The sequence below is a fragment of the Cavia porcellus genome, unplaced genomic scaffold (assembly GCF_034190915.1).
Source record: "Cavia porcellus strain 051 isolate PalLab524CR breed Dunkin Hartley unplaced genomic scaffold, mCavPor4.1 scaffold_15, whole genome shotgun sequence".
In the NCBI taxonomy this organism is placed as follows: domain Eukaryota; kingdom Metazoa; phylum Chordata; class Mammalia; order Rodentia; family Caviidae; genus Cavia; species Cavia porcellus.
The window spans coordinates 71,176,596-71,202,223 of NW_026947498.1; the positions used below are offsets into that span (position 1 = coordinate 71,176,596).

At 45.6% G+C, this 25,628-nt stretch overlaps 1 protein-coding gene across 2 annotated transcripts in view; it reads right to left on the minus strand.

The window, feature by feature from the left end:
- Window positions 1-25,628, minus strand: part of Itgb5 (integrin subunit beta 5) — a 105,585-nt gene that overhangs the window by 62,329 nt on the left and 17,628 nt on the right. For both annotated transcript variants that reach the window (XM_063225113.1, XM_063225114.1), the window contains exons 4-5: window positions 15,888-16,137; window positions 6,558-6,726 (exon numbers count right to left, since the gene is read on the minus strand). In XM_063225113.1, coding sequence (XP_063081183.1) covers window positions 6,558-6,726; window positions 15,888-16,137 — 419 coding nt within the window. The remainder of the gene's footprint in view (window positions 1-6,557; window positions 6,727-15,887; window positions 16,138-25,628) is intronic.

A 25,628-nucleotide genomic window follows, 5' to 3' on the forward strand; every position in this document is an offset into this window, starting at 1 on the left:
CTGAGGCCTGCAATGTGAGTTGCACAAGTCAGAGGTGAAAAGCAGGCGGGGAAGGGCACAGGCGGTGGGGCACGTGCGCAAGGAGCCTGTCTGTGTGACACTACAGTGAGGGGTACATGTGGTTACAACTTGCTAAATTCCATAGACTGTGTGACACCAAGGCTGAGCCCCAATGCCCACTGTGGATTCTGGCTGATGATATGTCAACACCAGTTCTAACACTGGGACAAACATGCCACGTGGATGCCACATGCTGACTAGACAGGAAGCAGTGGGGGGCGGGGCGGGGCGGATCAGAGGCTGTACATTTCTCTGAAAAATGAAGTTTATTAATAAGAAAAAGAAGAAAATTGACTAGGAGGGAGGGGTATTCCAAGCAAAGGAAATGACATGTGCAAAGGCCTCAGGGAGCGGCAGTGGCTGGAACACAGAGGCCACGGGTGGAGGCGAGGGAGACAGTGGTGCCCAAGGCCCAAGACTAAAGCCCTGTCTATTTGCCAAATGCACATTCCAGCAAGAAGCCCCTACCTGAAAAGAAAAACCAGCGTTCTCACCAGGAATGGAAACAGGCTCAGTCATAGAAGAAGGGGCCTCCTAGCTTCCCCAGGGCTGATTCTCCCCACACCCTTCAGTGAAGGGATCTGCCAGCTCTTGCGGACACCCTGAGGGCAAGGTGGAAGGCTGCCAGGAAGCTGATTTACACTTCAGGATAAGAAGAGCTGCACCCTCTCCCAGTGGCCCTGCTGACAAGGCTGAGATGTGCTGCGGCAGGCCGGGTCCCACCCTCCATGAGAACAAGAGCTATCAGCAGGGCTGTGAAGCCCACGGCACAGCCAAACATGGGTCACAGTTCTGAGATGTCACCTCAGAGACCAAACCAGCGGAGTGATTTGAAAAGCCTTCATTAAACCACAAGGACAAGGACAGCCTTGGCCGGAGGCTCTGAAGTACAGGAGGACCAAGCAGGTTGATGCTGGATCAAGTCCCAGAAGGCTGGGGTGTGAGCGGCTGGAAGCAGAAGCTCCCAGAGCCTGACACAGATAACCATGCAGAGTGCCAGGACACAGCACATGCAGGAGTCCCCTGCAGATGATGTCAAGGCTTCAGGAGAGGTGGGGTCCCCTTCCAGGGAAGGAAAACCATAGTCTCCATTTCTTAACTTGTTCTTGGGAAAATGACACAAGTCTCAGGCATCAAAGAAACCAGGCAACAAGTCAAAACACATGAAACTCGACTCTGAGGACCAGGACCAGGCACTGTGTGGAGAGGAAACCGCTCGTGGCAATGCCTGAATTCGGGACTAGGGACTTTACCACCCTTTAGAGGCATCTAAAATAACGCCTGTGGGGTCTGAGTATCCAAGCTGAACTAGAAGGTAAAAAGCAAAATTAAGGGGCACAAGGCTGTGATGCAATCCTCTGTGAAACGCAGCACTGACCAGCATAGGTGGGAGCACCCTGGGTCCCTCCCACCTTCCCAGACAAGGGCACTGAGGATGGAGAACCCAACTGGCCTCCAGTGGGAGATTAGCAGCAGAAGACTTGGATCTTGAACCAGGCCAGTGTGACCCTAAATCCAGTGCCCTTGGCCCTACACTGCACTGCATCTGCTTCCCAAAGTGCCCAGACACCAAGAAACAGAAAGAAAACAGGCTTTAGAACCAGTCAGACTTGGTTCAAACCCTGGTCCTGCTCCTCACAAAGGACAAGGGAAATTAATTCCTCGGATAATCCGCTTCCTCACTTGGAAATCAGCACCAACACACTTTAGGACTCTTACAAGAACCAAAATTATGCATACAAACTATCTGGCATGTGGATGATGGTCGAGCAAGGACAGTGGGTACTGTGGCTTTTACAGACCCACAGAATCTGTTCCTGCAGAAAGTCCTGCAGTATGAAGCAGTTCCTCCGCACTCCCCAGCCCCACTGGAGCTGTGGTCTTGACTGCAGATTAGGATGTTCTCAATGGCAAAGGAATGCAGGACTCAGGGCACACCAAGAAGTTTTATTTAAACAAAGCAACTTTGTTTGCATTAAGATTACATATATCCATCTATTTTTGAGAGGATAGAAATGCTTTAAAAATTTAACACTCAGTGCACTGTAAAATTCAAGAATCAGGCTTAAAACAGAGGCTATGTTTAACCTCTAAATGATCGGAAGTTAAATGCTGGGCACAAGAAGCAAACACAAACAAGGAACTCTACTGAGTTGCATAGGTCTTGTTTTTCTGGCTGACAGCAGAAAGTAGCCCATAGAATCCTGTGCAGCCAGAATGTACCCAGCCAAACTCAGATGAGCAAGGAAATTCTTTTTTTTTTTTTTTTTTTTTTTTTAATTTAAGGAGAAAAGAAAAGAAAGAAAAAAAAAACAGTGAAGGGGTACAAATTATACAGATTTACAGGAGAAAAAAATGCGCAGTAGGCAATCACTAGTTAATGGATTACATATTGCCATCTTAGAAATAATTGTTCAAGTCACAAAATTAAAACTTGTAGAGTGGACATTCCAACAATGATACTGCAAACAGTTCTGTTCAATGATCCAATAAAACTCTGTGATATCATTTTCTATCTTATACATTTAAATATACATGCAGTTATATAGTTTAGAGCACTTTCTTTTCCTCTCTTTTGTACAATGACTATTACACATTTTGGGTTTCATTGCTCCCACGGTTCTTATTGCTTTTTTGGAAGAGAGTAAAACCAAATGTGACATAACAGAACAGAATCGGTCAAGTCAAAAGGGTGGACATAATAGATAATATAAAAACATAATACAAGGTGATCAACAATGGTTACCATAATGCCTCCCGCTATTTCTAATAGAATTGCCTATATCATTAGTTGTTATACAATTGAACAAAACCGTAAAGAATAAAACCGACAAAACCAAAACATTGGAGATATTGTAGGTCTTCAAAAGTAGATAAAAGTCAACGAGAATGGGCGTTATAATGAATCTCATTATCTTCTCAGCTGATGCCTAAACTTTCGAACCTGATACTATCCAGCAAAACAGAATAGAGGAACCTCAGTCAAAAACAAGATGGTGAGAGTAATACAGGGCTTCAAATCGAGATAATAGAAAGTCAAAGTGGGTTACTATATTATATCCTGCTATATTTTTCCCTTTAATTAAATGGATAAAAATAAAAAAGTAAATAATGGAGTGGAGATTGAGAAAAAAGAGGGCATAACAGCGAAACAGGGCAGATCAAAACATAACCATTTAAGCAGAATAGTGTTTCACCACCAGATAATCCTGACCCAAAAATAGTTACCATATTGACTCCCTCCCTGAAGTCCTTGAGTACAACTTCATATACTGTAGCATTAAGTATATCAAAACAATGTAAAACCATTTAAGAGAATGACAGCATTATAGAGTATTTAGAATCGACTAACAGAAAATGAACAATGGTCTCTGTATAATCTATGCAAGGAAATTCTTTAACCCAAAAGCCTGAAAATAGTTAAGTGTGATCAGCCACTTGGAACCCACAGCTCCTTGGCACTGTCCTCTGGAGACCAAGGGCACTTCCTATTTGGGGAGAACAGGAAAGCAGCCATAATTCCAGCCTGAACGCTTGTCACACTTCTAACGTGCACCATTTCAGAACAAACAACAGTCAACTTCTAGAACGTCCTGGGGAGCAGGACAACTGGTAATAGGAGAAATCATACTGGGGATTTAGCTCAGTGGCATAAGCACCTGCCTGATAAGCGCAAGGTCATGAGTTTGATCCCCAGTACCAAAAAAAAGAAAAAAAAATGCAATAGGAGAAATCATTATTCTGACCAAGAAAAAGTATAAACAGGCTCAGTCACAGATTCCTTGGCAAAGATAAAAAAAAAAAAAAAAAAAAAAAAAATAAGGATAGGGCATTCCACTTCCAGTGCAGCCAGAAAAGATGTATTGGAGAAAACACCTGTATGAGTGAGCGGCATCCCTGAGCTGTGCATGGGGTTAAACCACTCCTCACAGCAGTGACCTGCTGGGGAGAAACAAAGCAACTCAAAACTACCACTTATAGAAGCAGGGACCTTCTCCTAACAGGGACTGGTAGTTTCCTTCTTTTTGCAAAGAATAGCTTTCCAAGAAATACAGAGGGTTTGCAGAGGTGGGATTTAAAGTGAGTCATGTCTGTCTTCCATAACCCTAATCCTACAAGTGGATAGCAAAGTCCAACGGAGAAAAACCTGAGAACAAAACCAGAACAAAGAGCTCCCTACGGCACTGTGGGACAGGCCTGCTGGCAGCTCCCTCTCCACAGACCCAGGGCAGGAGAAACGGGAGCACACAATGAGAGGGGGCGTCCAGGCAATGCCAGGCCCTGTGGGGCACCAGGTCAAATGTGCAAGATCCCACACCGTCTCCCTTGCAGCATTAAGTGGAAGGGTCTTTAATCCAGGCAAATAGGAGGCGACAGAAAAGGAAGACTCAGGACTCAAGGAGAAATACCCAGGATTTGCTTTAAATAGTAAGGGATAGGGTGACTGTGAACGCAGGTGAGCAAGATCAGCCGGAAACAGTAATCGTTAAGGATAAACAATGGGTTCATTAGCTTTCATCTCACTACCCTCTACATTTATACGCTTGAAATATTCCACATTTTAAAAAAATTATATCCAGTATGGAAATTTGGATAAATATAAAATTTTAAAACATCAAGAAAAAAAAACCACTACAATTCTATCATCTGAGACAACTACTTTTATCATTTTGGTTTTATTTCCAGTGTTTTCAGTATTTTTTCTTTTCCTTATTTCCAAGGAGGAAATATTTCCTGCTTTCCACTCTCCTCCCAATTTGCTCTAGGTATTACTCAAATCAGTAAAATGTTTTTAATGATATGATTGCTGCATAAGCTCTCAGCAAAAGGTAGTCCATGATTGGCTACAGTGAGTAAGGATGTAGTGAACCAGGAAAGATAACATTTATTCTAAGTGGGTGATTTCATGTGAGGAGAGAAAGAGCAGGACGTATTACTAAATATAAACTGATAGCATGAAGGAAAAAGGGTGGTGAGAGATGCTGGCAGCCAATAGGCTTCAGACTTCTAAGCAATCATTAACTTTTTATGTATTCCTGTGGCATAGGCAAGAGTAACTCCAACAGGTGTAAGGCTGCAGCCTGCTCAATCAAGTGCACGCAACAAGAACCCACCAGCTTCGGCCGATGCCTTCAGGAAATCTGCTAGAATCATCTGAAATTGGGTCCTTCCCCACCCACTGAGTCTTAAAGATGATTTCATCCCCATGAAAGAGAAAAATACATGCAATTCTCAAGGTGGATCTTATGTTTTCTCTGCGCTATTTGTTCTCTGACAAAAAGATAAGATTTTGGCTGGCTGACTGAGAAGACTACGTCTCCCGCAATCAGTGTCTGAATGCTGGTCAAAAAATAACAGTTTTTCTTTCCAAATCAAATCCATGAACTATTCTGTGACACATTTGAAAGATTCAAAGATGAACATACTCTAGCTGTGTTCCATCTGGCTTGCAGACAGCTAAAAACATCAGGGACTGTGAACCAGACCGAGTGTTTCTGGCCAGCAGCCATCCAGGATAGGGAGCCCCTGCAAGCTGCAGCTCCCTGGGACTCAGCACTGGCAGATCCACAGGGCCTTGTCCCCACCCAGGGGGCCTGCTGCTGTGTTTATCTTTTCTTCCCCCTAGACAGCTCTGTCTGCCACTTTGGGTTTCTTATCTCAGGCAAAACAACCGTGGATCCCTTCTTATCCTGGTAAGGCCTGAGTGGAGAGGCAAAGTGAATGTGACACACTGAGTGCCAGCTCTCTGGGCTTGGAAACTGGAAGCAGGCAAGTAAGTGACCAAAATACAGTAAGTGAGCAGCAGCGGCCCTACGCAATCCCCACACTGTGTCCATCTGCATCGTCTACACACCCCAGCCCCCTACTGGCGAACACCTTCGAGGACCCCCATAATTAAATGTACTTGAGGACAGGCAGTAGGAAAGATACCAAACGCATGCACAAAGACTAGAAAGATAAAACCATCAGCTGTGGTGGGGAGCTTAGGAGGGACTGTTTACAAAACTCTTTTGTAGGAGGAAAAACAAGCAAACACACAAACAGAAATGCAACCAAATGTATCACACAGTTCTCTTTTATGGTGGGACTCTTCTAATACAAATCTTTAAAGTTTACCAAAATTGGGGCAGAAAGCTCTCCAAGCTTCTATGTATGTGATTGGACATTTACTTTTTTCTCCTGGAAAGAAGCAAAAAACCAAAACAAAACAACCCAAATGACGATAAACACAGACAGCTGTTTCCTAGCAAGGACAGTATCCCACGGCACACAGCCACACCCATACCAGAGAAATACACCAGTCCACTCCAGCCCCAGCCACTTGGCTGCAGTAGATTTCCCCAAGGTGCCACTGAGCTCACACTCTAAAGTAAGCGTGTACAGGAGCCATGAGTTGCAGCAGCTCAGAATCTTCCACCTCCTGTAGAAAAATACAACACCCCTGTCCATGCTCCACCAATCTCCCCACGCAGGCAGGGGACCAGAGGGGAAGTTACCTTGCAGACAGCTGCCTGGAGCACGGCGTCAAAGCCCCCCTCGGGGGCATCGCGGTTCCGGGACACCCTCTGTTTCCGAACTTCCTCATTGAAGCTGTCGACTTTGTCTGTGAGAGGCAGCAGATGGCGGAACCCAAAGGAGGGGACGCAGTTAGGAAATAACTTGTAACTAGAGAGAAAGAAGAAAAGACTCACTTTTCCATCATCATCTCTAAACCTCAGCCAAGGGTGCACGCACTGAGGGTCTCGGGAGGCTGCAGTAATTCCCCAGCCCTGCCACACACGCTGGGCCAGGCATGGCACAGTACAATCAACAACACAGTCCCTCCTCTCTGAATACCCAGCATCTCAGGCAGCCAATGGCTGGCATGAAAGGTCTGCAGGAAAAGCAGGTAACAGCTGGCTGTGGTGGCTGGAGGAAGCCTGGAGGTGGACCTTAAAGGGTGCATGGACACACCAGTGGATGGACATGTCCAGTGAGAGCAGTGAACGCCAAGTTAGGATAGGAAAACAGCTTCTCACATTCTTGTGATAAAGGATAACCTCTTCCCGTCAACCCACTCACTAAACACCAAGATGTCCTGGCTCATGAACAAAACATTCTTTTGCCTCCTTCACTCGTGTGTAGATGCTCTGATGACCAACAGCTCTAAATGCCATAGAAGTCAGTTAGAAACTAAGCATTTGCAAATGGGAAACTGTATGTGGAAACTCAGAATATTGCATGTCAATACTCTTTAAGTTAATTTCAAGCCTTTCTTCTAAAATATTGAGTGGTTTTCTCTTCAGTCTGCTGAAGAAACCACTGAGAGGAACTTTCACCCACTCCTGGAGGAAGCTCACTCCCAGTGACAGAGTTCTAGGGGCTTCGGCCTGATGGATAACTGGTGAAATAGGACGGTGGTCTTATTACATTATAAATGGGCTCATAAGATAAAGGGGGAAAGAGGCGCAGGGCAGTTAGAAATCGTGTACTCGAGTCCTGGGGCAGGAAAGAGACTGAGCAAGGCCAGGGTGCTGTACACAGAGGGGAAAGAGTGACACAGCTGAGCAGGCTGCCTGGCTCGCATATGCAGGGGATGTGTCTATGCAAAGAAGTCTCTTTTAGAACAAAAGATGGAAGCAGAGCCTTGTGCATAGGAAGGGAAACAGGCTTAGCAAAGGTTTGGAGGACTCTGCCTTCACTGCTGCCAAGATGAGCCTCACCAGGGCAGGTCTGGGCAGCTGCCCCTGTCGGAAGGAAGGCAGTGCCTGGTTGTGTCCTCCCTGCCAGGCTGCAGGTCCCGCTCCATTCACTGCAGTCACAGCACAGTGCAGACCCTCGCAGCTATCAGCTCTGTGTCTCCCCTCTCCTTCCCCCATCTGCATGAAACCTTGTGCTTGGGCCACTCAGGCTCTTTTTAAGCCCTGCCTCAGGCCACCCAGACTTTTCGCAACCTCCTCATTCTGTCATAAAGAACAGTAGTGGAAATTACATTCCCACCGGAAGAAGAAATGGAGGTCCCACCTGTAGCTACCCGATACACGGACAGACCAAAAGGAAGGAAACACATCACTGTCTTCCTCCAAGCTCCCCCACAACCTGAGCAGCTCTGGTCCATGATGCAGGACTTCAGGTGTGTTCACTGTCACAACTGTGTGTTCATGCAGGTGAATTGTGCAAAGCAGAAAAAGAAACTCAGCAGTGGCGATTAAATGAGAAAGCCAGAAACACAGTGAGAAATGCAGCTAAGCTCTGCATTTCTTTTACTCTTCCTTTTCACTCCTGTAGATACATTTTTAATACGGAGGATCATTGTTAATCAGGAGAAGAAAATGTGCTTGCCAAAGAGAAGCCTGGATTGTAGGGAGTTTACTAGAACCAAAATCACAAGTGCCTCTTACTGAGATCAGCTTTGCCACACAGACCCCGGGAACGTCTCGGCTATTACGGGAATGGGATGTCACCTCTGGCCAGTTACCTGGCTTCATCCCTGGAACTGCTCTGTAAATGGCCAAGGGATCTGGTTGTTTTGGGCGTCTCTTGCAGGGAACTATCCCCACCTTGGGGTGTTTGTGAGACAGGATCCAGTTCAGAGCATTTGAAGGGAGCTACTAAACTAAATATTATTAACCAGGAAAAGGAAAAAGAGAAAGGGTATAAGGAGCTGCAGGATTGTATGTGAAGCAAATTCAATCTGAAGACACCAGATGTAGGCAAACCCCGGAAACAATGTAATGTTCAGAACAAGATTGCGATTGGGGTGACATGGAATGGCTCCCTTCTTACTCTAACCATAGGGAAGTTCTGAATAAAATATAATTTAAAAAATTTTAATACCGAAGATTGAATGCTTACAAGGGAAATTCCAACTACCAAAAATGAAGAGGAAAGCATTCAACAAATGGATACTTAAGTGGTTGTTTGAATGAATGAACTGAGGAACAAGGTAGGAGGTAAGAAGACCTTATGCCAAGGAGCTCCAAAGGTAGGACAGAGGCCTCCGGGCTCAGGAAAGGACTCTACTGCGATCTTATGCAAGGCCTGGGCCTGCACAAGGCCACGCCATGGAGCCCAGCTGTCTGCAAACAGATGAGTGCTGCAAAGAGCTGCCGAACACTAAACCACCAGAGACAGCAAATCTCCAAGCCACAGGCCTGGAAAGGAGTCAGGGAAGCTCACCGCCCATTCCAGCAAAAAGCATCACTCCTAAGAAACTAGAACACCAGGCCTGAGCAATCAGAACTCATGACTTTCGGTGAAGGAACCCCCAGCTGAGACACTAAGAGAGAAACCAGTCCCACAGAGAGCACTGAGGGTTCCTGGCATCAGCAAGCTTAAAACCGCTCCACAGGAAGCCAAAATGTATAGGGCATATGGTCCTCAGATGGAAAATGGCCTCTTATTAAGATGAGCTAATGAAAAGTTATAAATTCCATGAGGAACAAACCACCACCAAAGAAAGTCAGCAAATCTAACATGCCAAAGGTGCCACAATCCAAGAAACAGAAAAAAACACAATGTCCCCAAACTCTTTAAAACAGGGATATTCAAGACATCCAAAAAGAGGAAGGACCACAAATCAAACGCCAGATAGCATACTATTAGAAAAACAAAACAAAAATTGGAAGGACCTTTAAAAAAAGTATTAACTACAGAAGAATCTGAAAAAGAACCAAATAAAAATTACAAAAATAAAAAATATTGCCATTCATTTTCAAGAGTGAAATTTTAGTAAATGCATTAAACTGAAACTTAAGAACAAAATGGTAAACCGGAAGACATTTCCTATTGTGTAGTTAAGACAGAAAATGAAAAGAAGTAAAAAAGTATGGGAGAAACATTAAGACACTGAAATTCAGAATGAGAAGCTCTAAGGAACACCTAGCAGTGGAGGGACGAAGAGAACAAGCAGCAGAGAGGTGAGAACAAAGGTGTCCTCTCGGATGAAACAAGTGAAATTCTGAGCAATGGAAATAAGGGAAATGCAATACGGTCACACAAGAGTGCATATCATTACAGAACATATTTAAAGCCACAAGAAAGAAGCACAGCATTTGACAAACAGCAGATCACCCGTCAGTCATCTAGATACTAGAAGACAGTGGAACGGCCCTGCAAGTGTGAAGGAGTCACATGACTTCTACTTAGGAGAAATACAAACATGACAAGAAAAAAATGGAAATAATGAAGGAGGAAATCTACTACTAGCTAACTTGCAAATATTCACACATGGGCTACATTTAATAGCAGCCCAATACCTGTGTCAAAGAAAAAGTATTCAGAATTAGAAATAAATCCTGCATCCATGCGTATCAGGTGATTCTTCCCAGAGGAACTATCTCCATTAGAATAGCACTTAAAACAGTGCTTTCATCTGAAGCTTAAGTCACTCTCTGCTTTTTTTCTTTTGTAGTGGCTCTGGTACATCTTACTGCAGATGTGGCAATTCTGAAGAGATGTGTCCAGAGTTTTGATCCCTCAGTGGAAATATCTGGAGCACAGGCAGGAGGAATAAACCTCAAAAAGTCTCAAACCAACTGGGTGTCCTTCTCTCGGGTGTCCTGCAGGGGTGGTTAAATCATTTCTTGACTGTCTCATCTGCCCAGAAACCACGGGAGAGAAACATCTAACCAAAGCTCCACTGGAGCTTGGAGGGACTCTGATTTTCTTTTCCACATGAGCTGGGGGATAACAATAGTCAGCCAAGGATTCCAAGCAAAGATCAACCATGTGAAATGGGTCGGCTGCAAGACAAAAGGGAGACGTGGTGTTATGGCTTGTGTTTGGATATCTCCCCAAAGCCTCATGCAGTCACAGAGGCAGCTGACTCTAGCATTTGTGATTGGCTCATTGTCTAGTGTTGGGATTGGCAGTGTAAGTGCTGCACCCACCCAGGGGTGAGTAACCGGCATACAACACAAGGGAGGGAAGGAGGCATTCTTTTCCTTTTTGTCCTTTTTGCTCCTGTCACCTTTGGTACCTGCTGCCACTATGAATGGCTGCTCCTTAGCCATGCCACTCTGTCTTGGAACCAGCAGAGTACAGAATGAAACTTCAAACTGTGAACTAAAAAAACCTTTTCTTCCTTAATTTTGGTCATCAGGTATTTTGTCCCAGCAACCAAAAAAAGTAACCAAGGAAGAATTTGATACCAGTGAACTGGGGTCGTTACTGTGATTATACCTGACCATGTGGTTCAAGAGCCACTGGGAATGGGTCGTGGGAAGAGTTTGGAAAGGTTTGGAGATGTCACGTGAAAGAGTAGAGCTGGAATGCCTTAGGCTGTTCTGTACAGGAAATCCTGGTCAGAGCTCAGGAGACCAGAAGGCTGATAGAAGTTCTGCTGGTAAAGACCAGGCTCAAGAGCTGGGAAGAAGGACTGCACTGGTTGTTGGGACTCCGGACAATGAGTGCTAAGGCTTGGCAGAAAGTCTGTCTGTATTTTGCTCATGTCCAGAGACTTTGCCTGCAACTGAGATTAAGGGTGTGGACTAATTAATATGGCAAAAGAAATTTCAAGGCGGTCTAACGCTGGAGCAGTGGCACAGCTGTTGCTGAGGGTTTTCAGCCAGATTCATGTTGCAAATCAAAAGTAAAGAGCCCAGCAGGATGATTTAAAATACAGTGCATTTGGTCAGGAAAAAGCCTCCAGTACAGCTGTGGACTGCAAGGGAGTGCTGAGATTTCAATTGTTGAGAAGGAACAAAAGAATAGAAAAGATAGCCTGGGGACATCACAGGAAGCACTGGGTCACTACCCTTTGCAGCCTCAAGACTGCAAAAGTGGAAGATTTTGCTGTGAGGAGAAAGCCTCAGAGCATCATGTTTCAGAATGGTGGTGGAGGCCAGATGAGGTTCCAAAATGGCAATGGCATAAAGTTTGCTCCTTAGAGTTAAGTTGACAGTGCTTAGCAATCTAGGCACTCAATCCCCACAACCACAAGAGAGGAAATCCTGGCTACTACTCCTACTGGCAGTGGATCTCAGCATCACTCATGCGGTGCTGGTTTTAGGTGCACACGGAATGCAAGAGTTCTGAGGTAAAAAGGGCTTCTACCCTAATTTCCGAAGGCCTGGGAGGCAGGCAGTGCTCCTGAGAGGGCAGAATGTGAAGCTATGAAGACGAAGCCAAACTGCAGTGGAGACTCCAGAAGTTTGAAAAAGCCAAGCATGTGGATCATCTAAGGAGAGCTGCAAGGATTCAGCAGAGTGGGCCTAAAAGAGAAGCCATGGGAACTACAACCACTAGAAGTGCTGCAAGGATAGGGTCACTTTAGCATTCTGGAGCTCACAACCAGATTACTTGAGATGCTGAACATGGAACTCTGGGACTTAATGTTTGCTCTGCTGGATTTTGGACGTCCTCTGGTCCCATTCCTTTGTATCCCTGTTTGCACCCTTTGGAATGGTAATGTTTATTTTGTGCCACTGAATGTTGGAAGCGTTTAACTTTGTTTTCATTTGTGCAGGGGCTCAAAGATAAGAGATTGCCTTAGATCTTGGAGGAGACTTGGGCTTTTCAGCAATGCTGAAACTGACAGTACTTTGGCGACTCTTGGAGATAGGGTAAATAAATGTCTTTTGCATAAAGAAAGTGCCTGAGTCCTTGCAGGGCCAGGGATAGAATGTTATGGTTTATGTCTGGATGTCCCCCAAAGCCACATGTAGTCATACAGGCAGCTGAATCCAGCATTTGTGACTGGTTTGTTGTCTACAGTTGGGATTGGCCATGTGAGTGCTGCACCTAACCAGGGCAGGTAACCAGCATACAACACAAGGGAGGGAAGGAGGCATGCTTTTCCTTTTTTGCTCTCATTGCCTTTGGTAACTGCCACTGCCATGAACGGCTGCCCCTGTGCCATGTCACCCTGCCTTACAGCTAGCTGAGTGTAGACTGAAACCTCCACAAATTGTATACTAAATAAACTTTTCCTTCCTTCATTTTGGGTGTCGTGTATTTTGTCCCAGACACAAGAAAAAAGTAACCAAGACAGGTGGGGACCAAGGTACAAGCCCAGCTTTTGCATACCTCCTGGGTTAAGAAAACCAAGCTGGGTGTGGTGGCATAAGCCTGTAATCCTAGCACTCAGGAGGCTGAGACAGGTGGATCACCAGGATTTTGAAGCCAGCCTGAACTACACAGTAAGACCCTGTCTCAAAACAAATAAACCTAAAACTTAGAAATTCTAGCTATTTGTGGTTGGGTTCCCCCCACCACCACTGATGTTGGTAGTTAATTCACAGTAGCATTAAAACAAAAAAGGCAAAAAAAGCCCATGTTCAGACTGGATCAGGTACCAGAACCACCAGATTGCAGGCCAGGCTTGTGCTATTCTGTAGGGACTAACACTATTGGATGCCACATGGCTGGATGCGAGCAGAGAACATGTGGACTATTCACTGAGCTACACAGCAATTCCCTATTGCACTGCCCAGCTTAGAAGAGCGATTTCTATAACTCAGACTTTGTTTCTCTCAGAACTCCCATTCTCCCTGAGATTTCCTGTCTCGAAAGCAGGTTTGCAGCATGCCTTGTACAGTACTCACAGTCTGCAGCTGCATCTGCTGAGAGAGCACAGAGAGGCAGCTCTAAATAAACAATGTGGGACAGCCTTGAATATTCACACGCTGAGCAGCCCTGGCCACGCTTTCATCCTCTGCCTACTCTGACCTGGCATCTTTGTGCTGAGTCACACTCTGTCTGCCTGTGAAGTACGCCCAGTCAGAGCCGAGGGGAAGAAGCAGATGAAATTGCTGTTCCCAGAAGAATGGAAAAGAAGCTTTGGTTACAATGCTACTGCTCCAGGTAAGTAACAAACTCCAGCAAGAGGACAGATCTTTGGCCTTAGGAGACGGGACTTTTCATGCCGGTGGCCCACCATGTCTGGGAAACGCTAAACCAGCACATGATGACACCTAGTAGCTCTTGAGACTTAAAGAACTTAAGAATCTCATTTGTATTCAAACATTTCTTTGTCTTACTGATTTCCATTGTTGGGATGGTTCCCGGCCCCTTGGAAGATCTAAGACCAGGAAAGAACCAGGAAGATTCAGAAGAACACAGGCCAGCAGCACATCCCTCAACCCCAGCCTCGCTCGGACCTGGGAGTCACTGAGGCTGCCAAAGATGAGCTTCAGGGAGAGGCAGCCTGGAGCCTTACAGACAACTCCCTTCCTCTTGGCCGCAGGAGACTTAGGGTTGGAAGAGATATCACAACTTGAGAAAGGCTGGATGTTGAGTCATCACTTGTAGGAGAGCTGCCTCGAAGAGCTGCTCAGCCTTCGTCAGAGATTGCACAAGCAAGAAAAACTCTTAGTGTGTTGGGCCATGGAGACTTGGGGACAGCTGCTTATGGCAGCACAGAAAGGCCCACAGAGGGTGTGAGGTGGTTTGGCGTGGGTAGAGTGTCTGGGGTAGACGGGAACACGGCACTGTATTAATGGGAACGTAGGCTCTAAAGCAGTCTACCTGGACTTGCTTGTGTACCATAGATAAGTTATTTATTTTCTCCAAGCCTCAGTTTTCTCCCCTTAATATCTGGCTTATGCCTACCTTGAAGAGGCTGGTAAGATACTAAATGAGATAATTCTTATAAAGTATTTGGTATGATGCTTGAAAATAAACGTTAACTCTTAGTGATTCATCATCTAGTGGCCATAATGGTGCCTTAGATCCCAAAGTCTCATTAAAATTGAGATGTGAGATGAGGCAGGAAAAAGGAGGAAGCTATCAGTTATGTTTCATAATTCTGACATTTAAAGGAACAACTGAAACACCTACCAGAGGCTGTGTGAAGGGCCTGGGCCTGGTGAAAGTGCTCCCCAAAACACTCACAGCAGAGACCTACCTGTTCACCAGGCCCAATTCCTCTTTTTTTTTTTTTTTTTTTTGGTCTTTTTTGGTTTTTTGAGACAGGGTCTTGCTATGCAGTTCAGACTGGACTTGAGCTCACTCTGTAGCCCAGGCTGGTCTCAAACTTGTAACAACTATCCTTCCTCAGCCTCCTGAGTGTTGGGATTACAGGTGTGCACCACCATGCCTGGCTTCATTTACTCTTATTCCTGGGCATGGAGCTACACTAGTGTCCAGTTTCTTGCTGGAATTCACTTCTGTCCAGCAGAATGGCAGACCAGGCCCACCATATCCTGGGATGTCCAGTCCTCCAGGCAGGATAACCTTGAAGCCATGAGGGAAAGATGGCAAAGCCTGAAAGATGGGAGGAACCTGTGTTCCTGAGTCACCACATGGAGAGATGTCCACCAGGCAGAAGAGCCCACTGGACTCAAGTAACCAAGAAACTCACTTCTAGCAAGTTTGTCATACACTTGGGGATTTGTTTTGTGCATCACATGAGAACTTCTGTTCTCTAATAATTTGTCAAATACTTTCTAATCCAGGTACTTGACTTAATGTTGACAAAAATCCATACCTTAAAACATCTCAGTTTCATCAAGGTAAATTACAAGTTATCTGTATAAACAATAGGCACAAACTTTGAATTTATCTCCAAGCATCTTAGTCACTCCAAACATAGACAAAGTACAAGTTGTCCAGCCTGGTCTCTTCCCTGAACCCCTGGGTCCAGGATTCTCTGTGGATATTCTATTTAAGTTCTATTAACGGAGAAAACAGGACTGTGTGGGGTGGGCAGGAAGGTAAGTGTGGTATGATCATTACAACTTCATGCAATTTTGTGTCAGGTTTACTTCTTCCCACATGTACAGCCATCATTAATCAGGTTAAATACACAGGCTGGCCACCCCTTCCCTCTCCTTCCTTCAGGCTGTTTCCCCACTGCTCCATCCTCCTAACCTGAGGTACCCAACAGAGAGACAGCAGCGACTTACCCAGTGCATGGATTGGTCTGGTACCTCGGTGCTGTGTAGGAGAAAGGAGAGATATTTTTGTCCACAAAAGATCCAAAACCCAAGCGGAAGTTGCTGGTAAGCTTCCTCATTTCCTCGGCAAGCGCAGTGCCTAGGCTTCGAATATTTTCCAGGTCATCCTTCATGGACAGGGAGAGGTCCATCAGGTAGTACAGGTCCACAGGGTAGTCTTCCACTTGGCGGACCTGCAGCCGGAAGGTGGCCTGGTCACCTGTGCCGACAGAGAGGCCATACACGTTAGACACCCCATATCCTGCGGGACAGAAATGAGGGACTCTGCCTTGAAGCCGCTCCACATCTTACTTTCCTGCCTCCTACGGAAAATGTTTCCTTGGAAGCGGAGGGCCTAAAGGAATGGGTTGCTGAGGGGGAAGTCCTGGGTTCTTCTGCCCAATCACTTGTTTCAGTCTTGCAAACCACTAGGCTCCTCCACTAAGGTTTTCTCGCAGCAAGACCCTCGGGGCAGTTGGTGGACAATGAGCCAGACAACTCCAGCAAGCTCAGTGGGCCCGGAGCAGCCCATCAGCCACAGGCAGAGCAAGACTCAGAGCAGAGGGGAATGGGGTACGAAGTCGCCCAGCATGAAATCGCCCAGCAAGGAAGGAATTAACAAAACAGAGCACGGGCAGGTGTGAGGGTACACGCCTATACTCCTAGCGCTCTGGGAGGCTGAGGCAGAAGAATGACAAGAACTCAGCAGAAGCAACTTAGTCTCTTAAAAAGGGCTAGAGATGTAGCTGGGTGCAAAGGCTGTGGGTTCGGTCCCCACTACCCGGACAGGGTGGGGTTTGGACATGAGTGAGGACCAGGTAGGGAAGAGACAGCCATACAAGTAAAGGAAGGGTGGGTGGCAACAACAGTTACCTAAAATACCCCAAAGAAAACAGTAGCTGGACCTGTGCTATTTGAACTGTCTACTTACATCTCTTCAGCCATTCATCAGTCAACAGTATGTCGTCTGTGGGGACACTGGACTTGGGGACATCATAAACACAACGCATTCTCATCAGAGACTACAAGTATCAGCTGGGCACGGTGGCATGCATTTGAAACCCCAGCACTCTGAGACTAAGGCAGCAGCGTCACAAGTCTGAGCTCAGCCTGGGTACGTTAGCCACTTAGTGAGACCCTGTCTTGGAATAAAAAATGAAAGGGCTGAGGCTGTAGCTCAGTGTGAAGGCCCTGGGTTCAACACTCAGTACCTCCAAAGAGAAAAAAAAATGTGTAAAATTAAATACAGGAAGACAGAGTGGAAATTTTAGTTTCAGTTTTAAAAAATGAAAGAAGAGAAAGAGAAAAATAGATTTCTCTACCAGGTACAAGAAAGAGAATGTGGGGCTGGGGAAGGAGCTCAGTGGTACCGCGCCTGCCTGGCAAGCGTGAGGCCCTGAGTTCGAGTCCCATGCCCCACCCTCATCACAAAGAGAAAGAACATGATTTCTGGCTCTGTAATAAGAAAAGCCCACAGATGAGGAGCCCAAGTCAGGGCAGCTCAATTGCTCGGAGACCCACGTGGGATAATGCTTCCTAAATCATTTCATGATTTCTATGAGTAAATCAATTAGAACCAACATCAGTTCACGCCACACAATTCAGTCCACCCTAGGCTTACGAGCTGCTTCTGAACCAACACACACACTGTTCACCCAGAGCAGTACTGTCCATGTGCTATCTTCTCCTTCTGTTCAGAGTTGCAACAGCCAAAGTGGTCTTGCTCTGAGCAACAGCTCTGCTCCTGATTGGCCACAGCCACAACTCTGAGAAGCCAATCATCAGCCTCCAGCTGACAGCCAGCAAGGGAAGGCTTCAGTGCTCCTGCAGGACACAGGACTCAGTCCTCTATGCTCTTCTCCCACTGCAGATAGGCACGTTTTGTGAGCCAGACCAGGAAGAATCCAGTGATCAAAAGATTTTAATTCAAGCTGCAGCTCTGTCCCTCCATTAGGGGTGTAACAAGAGCCAGTTTCTTTACACGGGAAATGCAAGTAGCAACAGCGCCCACTGCACGGATTGAAACTGCGTGCAGTTGGTGGGAATGAAGTGCTCCATGGTGACAAAGGCTTGCACACATGAAGTACAATTATTATAATTACTATTTGTATCCACAATGGCACCGCCAAGCCTGCCTGACTTGTTTTTACGTCTATTATTCCAGTTTGCCTCAACACTGATGTTTGAGTTGCTGGCTGGTCATAGCCTATTTTTAAAACCCAGCAGAGTCTGACTCAAACAGAAGAATGTTCACGATTTCTTCCAGAATGAGCTCTGGCCTGCTGCCGTGGGTCTCTGGCTCGGATCAGGCAAACGGTGTCCTTTGGATGCCAGGTTACAGTGGGGGAAGGGTGCACAAGAGGAAGGATTCGGACAGGCAGAAACACCTTGGGCTTCTCATCCCGGCAGACTGCGAGTGGAATAAACCTGCAATCACAACTCGCCAGCTCAATTCCACGACCTCTGCAGGGCCCCCTGCATTTCCTAATACCAGTCCACCTTCCCCAAAGCTTCTAGCCATACTTTCTTTCATCCAGAATTGACTTGTACCTTTCTGTGGATGACGCATAATTAACACATGGTGCTTGGGAGGAGGAGATGGGGAATATTGTGGATTCAGAGGCCAGGAGGCACCCTTGAGCAAGTCTAGGCTTGGAAATGGGAGAGCTGGGTTCAAATCCAGATCTGGTCACCAACAATTCAGAAGACCTCAGCTTCCTCTAAACTTGCTGCTCAGTTTCTGTTTCCGTAAAATGAGGAAGATATTAATCAATGTGGGGATTACATGAAGTCATATATACAACACATAACTCAATTCTGCTGGAAGTAAACTATTAAAACAATTTCCTGTAGGGACAAAAAAACAGAATTTTTTTTTTTTTTTTTTTTTTTTGGTACCGGGAATTGAAAAAGAAAAAATTCTGCCAGAAACTTGAGTTTAACTAGCTATATATAGTCTTGGGCATGTACAATTAATTTCAAATATTCCAGACCTAAGGCAAAGAGGGAAATGATATGATATATGTGTCCTCTGCAGGGAGATGAGATTATCTCCTGGGAAATGAGAAACCGTTTTATTTTTCAGTTTTGGAGGGTGAATCCAGGACCACATGCACGCGAAGCAAACACATAACCACTGGCTGCATCCCCAGCCCAGAAATGAGAAATCTCTTGGCATTAAATTCTAAGAGAAATTCATCACCAAGAAAACACACACACATACACACACACACACACACACACACACACACACATACACACACACACGGGCTCCACATGTTGAATAGGAATATCTTTTTCATTCTTCAAAAGGGGAAGGTTGTAAGGTCAAAGGCAGTATTGTCACAGGCAGCTTAGTTAGAAATATTACAAGCAGGCAGACAGGGCAGAGCCCTGAAAGGAGCCAGTACAGAAATTCAGATGCCTTGCAATCTTGGAGGAAACACACATCTCCTGCCACGGGCCAGCTCTCAAGACAAAAGGCAAAGCAAATACACTCACCTCCTAAGGACTGACAATCTAAATATTAGTTCTCTCTAACCCTGAGGAAGTCAGGAGTCACCATCCCAGCTCCCTACAGGGAAAGTCTCTGCTGGTAAGCATGCCTGCTTACTATGTGACTTGCTCCCCTATTTGTTCCTAACTTAATCAATTTTACCTGAGCAGTTAATCTTATTGGCTGACCACAGTTGTGTCACATGCTTATGCCCACCTCAGGAGTTCCTATCCCCAACTCACCTCGTGGTTTTACTTTATAAAGTTCTGAAAAAGGCAGAGCAACCCACTCAGGACTCCTTCTGTCTCTCTCAGACAGAAGCTTTCTTTCTCTAGTAAATATATTCTGCTCTTAACCTCCACTCTTCCTAAAGTTCATTCTTTGATTTTAGAGAGCACCAACTCATACTGGGACATCTAGCAGGTTGGGAGTTTCATTCTCCTCCATCAGTATCATTTATGCTCAGGAGGTGGGTTTGTTGGCACCTGTATAAAGCTCGGTTTTAAATGGCACAAGCTCCTGAATGGGCATTGGCAAAGTGGCACACTTGGACAGCAGGTTGCAGGGATGGACCTGGTTTGGGCAGCCAGCACCCTGACTCCCAGCAGGGAAGCCTCCCGCACTGGCAGTCTGGCAGTCTGGAAGAAGGTCTGGGCATCTTTCCCACCTGGGTAAGTTCCAGAACCACACCTGCTCACACACACCCTCCCTGCCACTCTCTCCAGCCAGCAGTCCTGCCACCGGGCCTGAAACCTTAAACCTGTGTCCCTCCCGCGTGCCCAGTGGGGTGCAAAGCCCGGCTCACTTCCACCAGCAGGGCCGATCTGCCCCTGTCTGTGGCAGTGCCATCCCAGGCCTCGGACCTGGATTTGTCATTCCCTGCTGCCTCCCTCCCGGCCCCACAGGCTCGCATCTCTTCTTTCTGGAGCTGCTCCCTATAATCCCAGCCTCGGGCCAGCAGTGGGATCAAAGAAACAGGATAAAGCAGATATCTGAAGCTCCATGGATCCCCTGCACCTGGGAGGGTAAAGCTCCTACCAGCAGCCCCTCATGGCCTCTGGTTTCAGTTTCAAAGCACCCAGCCCTAGCTGCATTTTGCATGGAATTCCTGCCACTGCTCAGCAATTAAGCACAATCTCTGCTGCTGAAATCAAGTATCAACTAGCAGTCCTGCTGAAAGGCATTTATAATGCTTGCTTTTCTCTGCCCCACTTCAGTATAAAGTAAAAGGTTAACTTTTTCCTTAGGGACATGTATCAGATGACAAACATTTCTAGAGAGTGAGTAGAGAATTCCAGCAGGAACATTTAAAACTGATTTTTCTTTTTAACCACTAAGTGTTAAAACCAAGTAGTATTCAGCAGATAAAAGTCTGGTCGTCCCCAAATAAGTGAGTGGCTTTTGGTTCCCTAGAACTAACCTTCAGTGCAAGAAACTGTATAAACAAGGGAAACAGAAAAGTCGTCTGTGCAATACAGCTGACGAGGGAGGGCCCTGGTGTCCACCTTTGAAAATGAACTTACAGCCCCGCTGCGAGCCACAGAAAGAGGTATCTCGTATCCTGAAATTAAATCCAGACCTAGCATCAGAAAATTGCTTCCCTGGTCTAAACAGGCTGCTGAGTGGCCCTGCCTCCTCTCCCACCTCAGAATACTTGACTGACTCTGCACAGATGTCAAGACATCAGGGAGTAAGTCAGCTGATGCCATGGTGGCTTCTGCACGGTCTGCCTCCAAGCACGAGGCTCCAGGTCTACAGTTTGCTTTAAAATAACCTCTCATGCATCCATCAAGTCCTCCTTCCCCTTTGCAAGCAAGTTCGTTGTCAGTCTGAGGAGGTAGGGGGCAACATGCATCCTGGTCCTCTCCGGGAGGAGCTGGGAGCAAACCCTTTCATCAGGAGCTGGTAGAGATGCATCTTGAAAGCAGCCAAACCCTGTAGCCGCACCAACGCTGACTTCCTGCCCTTGAGAACAGCCTTTGGTTACCTCCACCATTACCACTGGGAACAGATGAAAAGAATACATGGAAAACCTCTGTATCCTTCCTACGGCTCCTTGGGAGTCTAAAATTATTTCAAAAGAAAATTTAAAATGCAAAAAAGCTAACAATCAAAGGTCATTTTTAAGAGGCTTAGGGATTGAAGCAAATAATGGTTTTAAGAAACCCTAATTATCCCAGTGTTTCAAAACCACCACTGGCTTTTGACCACCTCAGTAAGACTTAGTGTACGTCTCGTCTTAAAGATTCTATGTCTATTGTTGGGGATTTTTTAAAAGTCCTTATCCTGACATAGTTTCCAGTATTGAAATAAAATGGAAAACACAATCCTGTTTTTATACAAAATCCTGCTTAAAATTTGGCAGCTCTTCAAAAAGTTAAACATAGAATTACTATATGATCCAGTAATTCCACCCCTAGCTATATATCTAAGATTATTGAAAACACATGTCTTCATAAAAACCTGTACATGAAAGTGGAAACAGCCTAAATTTGCAGAAATTTCAACAGAAATGTGGTACAACTATATATGAATGTAAAATGGAATATTATTTGGCCATAAAAAGGAATGAAATGCATTCTAAAAAATGGATGACTGTAAGGCCACATGGTCACAATGTGACGAGATGCACAGGCAAAATCATGGAGATGGCGAGGGCATCAGTGATGGCCGGGGCTGAGTGAGGAAAGGGCGGGTAGGATAAGGAATGACTGGTACTGGGACTGGGCTTCTTTCTGGGCTAACAAAAATGTTATGGAATTAGAGGGTGGTAATATTTATATAACTTTCCAAATACATGAAGAACCACTTTAAAGCACTGAGTTTTATGATTTATATTTCAACTTATAATTTACTTTTATTTTGGGTACCAGGAGTTGAACTCAGGACCTCACATTTGCCAGACAAGCGCTGCACCACTGAGCTAAATCCCTAACCCTACCTCAATTTTTTAAAAATTAAATAATTCTGCGTAAAGAAGGATGTTGCTTTCTTCCCTCCCTTCCTTTCTCCTTCAGGTCTTTCGTGTCATGCTGAGGCTTGTCCCTGAGTACTCTGTACAGGGCTGGAAAGCATTACATTTCATTCAACAAATAGCTATTAGGGGGCATGGGGGCAGGGCGAGGAGCAGGCCCAGAAGCATTTCTGAAAGTACATAATGCAAAACCAGTCCCCGCACACCCAAGAGCCCGCCTCAGAATCGGGGGACTTCCTGAAGTAAGTATGCACCAAAACTTTGCTAGGTGCAGCATGCCATTCAGCCTTCAACAACGTCGATGAGATTTTCTGGATTCCTCTTTATAAATATTAAACCTACATTTTCAAACTGTTACTAGACATTATTGGTTTCCAGTGTTTCTGGATTTAGAGGCAGGGGACAGAGCTCAGCGATACAGTGGTTGCCAAGCATGGACCAGGTCATGAATTCCACCCCCAGCACCACATACCCATACAGGAGGGCGCATGCACACATATTTCTGTATTTAGAAACATTTGTGATGGTTCTGGAGCTTTTGGAAATCTTTTTTCTTTTTTCTTTTTTTTTTTTTTGTGGGAACACGTTGGAGACCACAAATTCAGAATGGCTAATTCTGCATTATTTCCCTATGGGACAAAAGCAAGGATTGGGATTATTGGTACCACCCATCTGAGATTTCCCATTGACTTTTCTAAACATAAGAAAATCTACACCTTCACAAGTCATCACAGGATTATACTCCAAGTCAAGATACTTCTAAGGTTATCTACAACCTCTTGAGTCTGAATCTTTGATGAACTGTAACCCTTTACTAGCCCCACCTATCACCGCATACACCCAATAAATAGTGAATGCTTTGCGAGTGGACAGGTCCGATCCAGAGACACTGACCTCCCAGCCACTGATGGACTACTATACTTGTCTCTGTTTTTTATTTTACTCGGTGCACTCTTAAATCAGGACTCTTGGCCAGGTTCTCAATAGGGCCAGGGTCTTGCTGTATAGTTCGGGCTAGCTTTGAGTTCACTCTGTAGCCCAAGCTGGCCTTGAACTCCACAGCGATCCTTCTGCCTCAGCCTCCTGAGTGCTGGGATGATAGTCATGAGCCACCACACTGGGCTAGAGGAATTATTTTCATTGGCTCTCGCCTGGTCTTCACCTCTATAGGCTGAACATCCTCACGGCTTGGGTGGTCTTCATAGGGCAGTGGGCTCCCCACCTTGCAAGGTTGCCCTGCACAGAGCACTCACATTTTGTATAAACACTGGACTGTGCTATCTGTATTATCTCCCACGATGCTGAGCTGGAGATGTCACTAAACTGAGCATACACTGAGCTTTAGGAGCAGAAACCTGCCGTCATTTCCCTGGCTCTTCCACGGGGCTGTTTAAAAGCTAGTCAGCTGACAGGGAAACCACATAGCCTCTCTGCTCACAGTCACACCTTAACACGACTCTGTGACATCCACCTCTTTCCTCACTAAATCCCCCCTGAGACAGGACACATCATCACACACCGTATTTCCTGAAGGGGACCCTGCAGCCTCTTGTGAGCCCTTCTAGATTCAGAACTCCAGAGACGCAAGAGAGAAACCTCCCGGGAGGGTGACCAAAACCTGTCAAAGTTGTGAACTGTGGTCCTTAGTTTCAAAAATTATTGCACGAGAACAGCACACAGAATAAATAAATTACAAGTGTAGGTAAATGGAAAATATGAACACAAGTAAACAGAGACGTGCTAGGTAAAAAATGCAAACAACAGTGTGGAGGTGGATGCTTCTTCTAGAATTTCCTTTAAATTACTGCTCCACTGTTTATCTGATAAGAAAGGAGACACAATGGAGACACAAGTAGCTGGTGGCTCTTCCTGTAACTACAGGAATATGTGAGCTGACAGTCATCCCCAGAGCGGGCTGTGAGGGTTCCTGCCTCTATGAGCTCAGTGTCTCGCTGCATCATCCACCGGCTGACTGCTGCGTACTGTAAGGAGATTTGTGAAATCCTCACTTCCATTAACCCCAGCTCTAATCCCTGAGCAGATGATCTAGCAGTTTGTGCTTCCCTATCCAGCAGGCCTACTTAGGCCTTTCTTTTGTTTCTTAGTTTCAAGCAAAATCAAATTTACTGAATATGTGAGATCTCGGAGCTCATCGTAAGTTTGAGCCCAGCCTGTGCAATTTAGCAACTTAGTGAGACTCTGCAAAGAAAGAATAAAAAATAGCTCGAGCATGTGGCTCTGTGCAAAGGCCTCAGGGTCAATACCCAGTGTTGCCAAAAAACAAAACGAAAAGAGAAGTAAGAACAACAGTGCACCCACAGTGAGCTTTTCTGGGTGTGCAGCACTGCAGCAACCCACTGCTGGGTGCCCAGCCCAAAAGAGTAATTTTAGCTTTTCAAAGTTCTTCTGTACAAAGGGTCTCATGAAAGCCTCTAAACAAGCCAGAAGAAATGAAGGTTCCCCCCACACCACCCTCTGAAAGTGAGACTTTGAGAGATGGGCTCCCTCCCAACACCACGATCCTCTCCAATGTCGCCACACACAGGGCTCACCTTTGAGGCTACAAGGATTGTGCAGTGCAAGGTATTCGATGACAGAGGAGGTAAACCAGAAACAGCCGTGGACGCAGGCCCAGGGACAGGGTCAGATCTGCCGCTTACTGACTGGGAGACCGCAGTGAGTTGTTTCCTCAAGTATACAATGATTCCAGCTCGCTCAGAGCGTGCCAAGCATTTGGCACTTAGCAGGTTTACAACACTTCTTAGGTTCTTCACGTTATCATCACCTCTAGAGCTTGCAGGGGCTCACGGATCATGAAACAAAATATTTCTGCTCTAAAAGTCTGTGTCTTGAGAATACCATGGAATCAAAGGGATTTTGCTGACAGAGAAATACTTTTTAAAAGAAGTAACACTTTTCTGGAGCAACTTAAACTAATAAGGGAGTACATTCACCAGCATCCTCCCAGAAAAATCAATAGCATTACTCACACAGGTCGAAAAAGCTTGAATGTCCATTATAGATGAGTAGATAAAAAATGTCGCAAGTATTACAATGGAATATCATTCTACTTTAAAGAGAGGGAACTTTGCCCAGGGCTATGATAGGGCCGAACTTTGAGAATGCTAAGGAACACTTAAAGACAAATACAACTGTATCGATTCATTTACAAGCGGCACCTAGGACAGTCAAGTTCAGAGACAGAGAATGGAAGATAGGTTATTGACCTGGCGAGAAGAGA